The following is a 7,665-nucleotide window of genomic DNA, read 5'->3' as shown; positions in this document are numbered from 1 at the left end:
CTGTAATCTACAATATAGAAAATAATGCAAATAAATAAAAAGCATTGAATGAGAAGATGTGTCCAAAATTCGGACTGGTAGCGTATACCATGTGCGTGACAGTTTACATGTATGTACAAATGAAGTATTCAGTTTTGGCCTGGTTGGATTCTTCTGATATATCTGCTACTACTACCCTGCTACGTCAACATGCTCTCCATCTCCAACAGAAATAGACTCACTAAGATCACACACATAGCATCCAAAATTATTAATCTGCCCACCATGGACCTCTCCCACCTCAACAATAGAACTGTGACACGCATGGCTCGGACAGTGAGCAGGAGCCCGGACCATCCCCTCCACACTCACTTCTCCCTACTGCCCTCTGGCCGGAGGTACAGGACTCTTAGGTGGAAACGGGTGCGCTTCAGCAAAAGCTTTGTCCCCTCCGCCACTGCTGCTCTTAATCACCTGTAGTATGTTTCCCACCCATCTCTCACCAGCATGTGTGTTGTCCTACTGTCCTGTGTGTAACTGTTCTTGATAGGTGTATTTTTTTTTATGTACATGACAGTGTCTGTGACAACGAATATCCCCTTGGGGACAATAAAGGTCTATCTATCTATCTATCTATCTATCTATCTATCTATCTATCTATCTATCTATCTATCTATCTATCTATCTATCTATCTATCTATCTATCTATCTATCTATCTATCTATCTATCTATCTATCTATCTCTGGAGGTTCTTAGATGCTCTCGCGAGCCTTGCGACCATTACGTTACGGTAACCATAGCAACCTGCAGAGTTTGTACACCGTCTGCCCTCCGCCGTGACCCGGGTGGTACAGAGTGAATACTAAGTTACTGCTTAGTAACTTAGTATTAGTATTAGTGGACATATTTACCGTCCCTGTAACTGCTGTTAGTCTGTGTTTATCCCACGCTGACGGTCTGTGAGGTGAAACTCCAGAAATACATTAAAGCTATTGAGCTGTTGAACGATGGACGCTTCAAACGAAACCCAAGACAGAAGACAGCAGAGAATGCAGCTGGCTGCCTCATTCAAAGCTTTTCTGTTGAAAAACAGCACAGAGAGCAACCTGAATCTGTAAGTAACATGTTTAAAACCGCTTTTCCTGTGTTCTGCTGTTCAAGGTTATGTTTGCTAGCTTTGCTCAGTTGGTTAAAGCAGTTCCTGATTTGCATTTTGACAGAATGAGGGCTTCACAAATCAGACTGCTGTAAAGACTCTTCAGGCTCTGGGAAACCTAGTTCAGATTTGACCAGTCCACATGTGGATTTAGATCTGGACCGGTTCTTATGTAGTTCAGGTGTGACAAAATGAGAGACAGCTCCTTTTTCTATGTTTTTGCCAACAGAATTAAGGTTTTCCAAATGTGAGAGTGGGTTTCAGACACATGTGGCTTTGCCTTCATAAGTCTAACAGGCTTTTATAGCAAAAGGACTTGTAAAAAATGGAGAATCAGCAACCCAGTCTCCTTCAATGTTCCCTTTAACTCAAAGTTCCACATAATCTCCCTTTTCAACAAAATAATTCAAGATTAAGTCTTATTGTTATGTGCACAGTAAGGAAACATGTTTACCTGTACTATGAAATTCTTTCCTTGCTATACTACATGAAAGTCTCATGTCCTCAAAGTTTATATTTTAAGTTTCAGCTCAAAATACTGTGCAGATGGTTCAGTCTTCCATGTGTATGATACCCCTGATTTTAGCTGTGCTCCACACACGCTGTTTCAGTGTCTATAGTTTGAAATCCAGCTGAGCTACTGTTGCCCTCACCTTTGTAAAGAAGAATACCACAGGTATACCTCTCCCTTCATCTGCTCTGTTGACTGAGTGGCAGATAAGAGCCAGCCGGTAACATCACAGCAGGAGGCAAATCAGATTCAGACAAACCTGTTCAATCTATGGAGAACGGAAAACAATGAGCGGTTGGTCTTTTGTCATATTTTGTGGGTCTCTAGGAACAACTGGATTTGCATAATATTGCCTCTTTAAAAGCTCAGTCTGTCACATCCAACAAACATCACGTTTGACATTGGTGCTTAATGAAATAATGTAAACACATACACTACCATTCAAAAGTTCAGGGTCACTTACAAATGTCCTTATTTTTGAAAGAAAAGCATTTTTTTTCAATGAAGATAACAATAAATGACTGAATCATTAATCCAGTCAAGACATTGTTAATGTGGTAAATGACTATTGTTGCTGGAAACAGCTGATTTTTAATAGAATATCCACATAGGGGTACAGAGGAACATTTCCAGCAACCATCACTCCTGTGTTCTAATGCTACATTGTGTTAGCTAATGGTGTTGAAAGGCTAATTGATGATTAGAAAACCCTTGTGCAATTATGTTAGCACATGAATAAAAGTGTGAGTTTTCATGGAAAACATGAAATTGCCTGGGTGACCCCAAACTTTTGAACGGTAGTGTGTGTTATCAAAATGTATAATTTGTTGCAATAGTTCCATAACTTAGTTAAGAATAGAGTACTACACTTTAAATGTTTGGGGTTTTTCAGCAAACTTTAGTCTGCTCTGAAAATCAGGAATCCTGCTCCTGTGATAAACACAAAGTGGTCTCTGTCGTCAGTAATGGAAAATGTGTATGGCTGACGGTAAAAACACTCAATGGGCTATTCCACTGTTTTCAGACAATCGGACAGTCTCAATAAGCTGGATATGATCACACTGTAGTTGACCTGTGTAATTCCACTGACCCTGACACTATCTCCAATGGCTATCAGGTTCTTGTTTCTCCTACATCATATCATTAAAACTGGGCTTCACCTATGTTTGCTAGGAATCTTTGCTACCACTTTTGTTCATTCAATGTTCTCTTTATTTGGTTTCACAAGTATTAACATTGGTCACTGATCACTATCAGTCATGATAGAATGATACCAAAACAAAACAATGTAAACTTGCTAAGAAAAGTGCCAGTGATTTGTACATATATGTGGATGTACTTAAATGTATGAATAGCATGTCTGGGTGGATATGCTGTGAAATGACCAATGGATAGTCCTGTTCTCAGGAATCCTTCATGAATGTGATTCTTTAATCTTCCAGCTATGACCACCTCACCCAGCTACTGATGAAGGTGATGGCTGAGCATCCACATAATGCAGTGGACGTGATTGAGGATATGAGCCGAGATGTAAAGAGAGGCTTATTTCAGGACATGCAAAGCACTCTGAGAGACCTTCCACAGACTACAGCTGCTGAGCTTCTGGCTGAGCAGCAGTGTCTACTGTTTTCTCGACCAGAAGACAGAGACCAGGAGGAGGAACTGGTACTGGCTAAATATACCCACACACTACATTTGACTTGGGGATTTGTAGGTTAAAGGCGTGTAGGCATTTTGATCTACTTGTGTAACATTTGACATCTCATGAAGCCAGCTGAAGTTACACATCACATCTGCAACATTTTCTTGACTATTCATGCGTCGCAGGTGTCAGAAACTGTGCAGCTGTTCATGTGCCTTTTCACCTGAAGATATATGAAGCAACATTTTATATATATTCTTGTGTAGTATATGGAGTCAAATTTTCATTATGTAATAAGGTTCATTGGTCTTCACCAGGTTGAAACACCTCTTCCGAATGTGAGTGAGATTGGCTTCAACCTGGAGCAGGCTGGAGTGAGTCTGGGCAGAGAGGAGATGCAGCGGATCTTTCTTGCACTCAAACAACTAGTTGAATCTCAGGCACTACCACGTTGCCGACTGTGGGGCAAGATTCTGGGAACAGAGAGCAGCTATATTGTTGCTGAAGCTGAGTGCAGAGAGGGTGAGGAAGACGGAGAGCAGAGCACTGATGAAGCACCTGAAGACGAGGATAGAGAGGCTGAGACTCAGGAGAGTGAGGTGAGGAAGTGGAAATGCTGAGTGTACCAGATAATCTTTACTTATTTGGAATCAACATAGTCTTCCAAAGGGAAGTATAATAACAACGGTCTGCATTCTACTGCTTTGTACTTGTGACATGTGCAATGACAATAAAGTTGAATCTAAATCTAGCAGCTACATGTGCATGGGTGTGCACGTCCACATCAGCTATAGAGTATAATCAGAGTTTGTCTGAACAACATAAAATGTCTGAATCTTAGTTGCTCATTCCTCACTTGTGATGATCAAGGGAGGATGGTCCACCTATCTTCGGCAGGCCTAAAGGTGGCTGACGTCCAATGACCTAGAAACATAAAGAGATGGGAACAGTTACCGCTGCCAGTAAATCCTTAGACATAGTGGACTTACTGCCAGTTCGTTTCTCGGACCTCATTAAAGATCCATTTGTTAAAATGTACAAAGAGAGTGTAAAAAATGAGCAAAAAAATCCAGCAAACTGATTTGCTGCACAAATTCCAAAAGCTGTTTTCATTATTTTTATTATATTTTGTTTAATTGAGCTTCCCTCCCTTTCATTGTCAAGGCAGAGAAGTAAAAAGAACTGTCTTGTACATTGGTCACTGATTGGTCACTTGTAGTCATGTATCTGGTCTTGCGGTGCTTTTCTTTTCAGATGGATCCACTGCCTGAGTCAACCTACAAACCTCCACCAGTGGTACCAAAGGAGACCACTGGAACAGGTGCTAACAAGTTTGTTTACTATGTGTGCAACGAGCCTGGTCTTCCTTGGGTAAAGCTCCCTTCGGTCATTCCAGAACAGATTATCGTTGCTCGGCAGATCCGTAAATTCTTCACTGGTAGGCTAGACACTCCAATTGTGAGCTACCCGCCTTTCCCTGGGAATGAAGCCAACTATCTGAGAGCACAGATCGCTCGGATCTCTGCTAGCACACAGGTCAGCCCTCAGGGCTTCTATCAGGCTGGGGAGGAAGAAGGTGATGAGGAAGATGAGGTACCTCGGGACAGCTACGAAGTGAATCCTGACTTTGAGGGCATTCCTGTCACCGAAATGGTTGAGTCTTTGTCTTTTTGGGTGCATCATGTTCAACATATTCTGCAGCAGGTACTAGTCTGATTAGAGTAGGTGCATGGACATTTTGTCAGCTCATGTATGTATATGTGTGCAGTTAATGTGCAAAAATTACCTTTAGGGCCGTTGTACTTGGATGAACCTGACTGTTAAACCAGGAGAGGAATCCAATGAGGAAGGAGAGGCTGATGAGAAGGAAGAGGAGCCTGATGAGCCTGAGCCAGAAGTTGGACCCCCACTGCTCACCCCCCTCTCCCAAGATGCAGGTTAGCCTTTGACTTTGTACATTTTCCAACCAAACCAGTAAGAGGCTTAAAGATTAACCAAGGATTTAATTTTCCCTAGGGATAGGGAGACTAGTGTTGTCACTTTTTTAACCTTAAGCATTTCATATCTATCTTCCTCAGTCTGATTTACACAATAAAATCTCTGTACCCTCTGACTGTCCAGTGTCGATATTCTCAAGATTTTAGAATTGAAAAGCAGTCAAAGATAAAGCAGTTACGTTATTTTGAGGTGGTTTGTAATTAACCTTCTTTTAACATCAACATAACAGAGAACTCAGATACTAGTGAAATCAACTCCTTTGGGTATTTCCACCATGTTGTTTCTGTGTTTACAATGGTCAAAGAATAAGGAAATTTATCAAATGCCAATTATCACAAATTCAGTGTTCAATAGTAGTACTTTCACAATAGTGACCTCTCTCCTCTTGCAAACGTATTTTACACAGTAATAGAGCAATTTACATACAACACTATTACAAAAATTCTAAATGTAGGAGCTTTATAAGAGCAGAATTTATGGCAGAGCTGGTTTATTGAATTACATTGGATTTCTGTGGTGGTTTTAATGTTGTGCCTAATCAGTGTATATCTGTAATATTAATGCTTTCCAGTATAAGGCTCACAGGTCTAACATACACTCATTTTCTTACAATCCTCTACTTTTCACTGCTCTACCTGAACTCCGACCATGGACACAACAACTCTGCCACAAATTTATCTCTTGCAAAATTTCTAAATATCTTGCTGACTTTCTAAAAAAAAAGGGTGATGATTCTACCCAACCTGTATTATTAAAGCCACTGTGGTAAGATTTAAAAGGGTTCCTAATAATTTGTCCACCTCATTATCACACGAGTATGTTAGTGAGTATATGTTATAACCACACATACGTCCTTGAATGAATTTTGATATGTATGTCTCTCAGAAATGTTCAACTCCCCTCCCTGGAGCTCCAAGTTGTCCTCTACTCTCACCTCACAACATGCAGTGGCTGTGTTGCGCTCTAATCTTTGGCCAGGGGCGTATGCATATACTTGTGGAAAGTAAGTGAAACGATTTGACATCTCACAGGATCCTAATGTGCATTTTACTAACAACCATGTGCTGTCTCAATTCAGGAAGTTTGAAAACATATATGTTGGATGGGGTGTGAAGTATGCAGGAGAAGGGTACATCCCACCTGTACCCCCACTACCTCAGAAAGAATATCCCAGCGGAGCAGACATCACAGAGACTCTGGATCCAACATTGGAGGAAGAGCAGGTGCTGCAAGAAGCTTTAGAGGAGCAGCAAGCAGCCCAGGAGGAGATGGAAGAAGCAGAAGAAGAGGAGGAAGACGATGACTGAGAAAGCAGTCACAAATTTCCCATTTAAATTTAAATAGTATTTATTTGTAAGAATCTGTGGCCAAATAAACTGGTTTACTCAGCAACATGTCTTGATACTATAATTCAGGACCTCATCTTTGTCCTCATGCACTCAAACGTGGATGTATGTGGGTACCACAATAAACATTTGACAATGATTTCACACTATTTAACGGATCTGGAGGAATTGGAAATACAGCAATGTGCCAAGAAGCCAATGAAAAAGACAGCTTCCAAATAAATGTCAATGTTTTTGATACAGGTTTCAAACCTTTTAAAAAAAAAAAACAGCTTACCAATGTTTTATGAAGAGGAAATTTAAGATGTGTTTTGTATCAGTTGGAGGTTTTTAAGGGAATTGTTGGGACATCCGCTGACGATGGGTTTCAATGTGGCACAAGACAAAATTGACAAACAAGATTTGCAAAAAGAAAAAAAATACCTTTTCTGTGTTTTACTTACTACATTACAGGAAGACATTCTTGACTAATTCAGAACTTCTAGTCTAGGCTTGTATGTAATGAACTGTACATATCCTAAAAGGCGGACTAGAGCCTTCAGCAAGCATGACTGTAAGGGTCACACGAAAACATATATCCTGCTACATCTTATTCTGATTTATGAAAATCTGTCAGTTTGTTTGTAGTCTTTTTAGTTTTGTATATGACAGCTTACAAAAACTGCAGTTGCCTTGATCTCATGAGGTTGTGGCCTTCAGTTAGATGACATCAGAGCAATTAGGGATCAAGTCGGACAGAAACCTAATGCCAGGCTCACACTGTAGCAGCTGCAACCTGATTTACCCGTTTCACCATGTATCAGAGAAGAAATCTAGTCTGGGATCTTGGTTTCAGCTGATGTTGATTCAGATTTTTTGGTTCTACAGATCCAGTCTGAAACCTGCTAAAATGCCAACAATCAAGTGAGCCATGACATAAAACATATTTCGAAGTTAAAAGCTTGCTGAAAAATAAAGAACCTGAATGGACCATAGCTCTCCAACCCTTTTCTTATCCTTATCGGTTACACTGTAAATGAGGCTGCCATAACT

General features: G+C 40.5%; 1 protein-coding gene across 1 annotated transcript; it reads left to right on the top strand.

The window, feature by feature from the left end:
* Positions 1 to 786: 786 nt before the first annotated feature.
* rsph4a (radial spoke head component 4A) lies at positions 787 to 6,681 on the top strand. Its single transcript, XM_023263415.3, has 7 exons — positions 787 to 1,094; positions 3,090 to 3,312; positions 3,607 to 3,888; positions 4,544 to 4,993; positions 5,082 to 5,226; positions 6,173 to 6,290; positions 6,366 to 6,681. Exons 1-7 carry the CDS (start codon positions 988 to 990, stop codon positions 6,592 to 6,594), a joined length of 1,554 nt encoding a protein of 517 aa, XP_023119183.1. The 5' UTR covers positions 787 to 987; the 3' UTR covers positions 6,595 to 6,681.
* Positions 6,682 to 7,665: the final 984 nt, after the last annotated feature.

This window comes from Amphiprion ocellaris, chromosome 2 (assembly GCF_022539595.1).
Source record: "Amphiprion ocellaris isolate individual 3 ecotype Okinawa chromosome 2, ASM2253959v1, whole genome shotgun sequence".
Classification (NCBI taxonomy): Eukaryota; Metazoa; Chordata; class Actinopteri; family Pomacentridae; genus Amphiprion; species Amphiprion ocellaris.
Note: the sequence above shows the minus strand (reverse complement) of the source record. Positions and strands in the feature narration are given on the sequence as shown.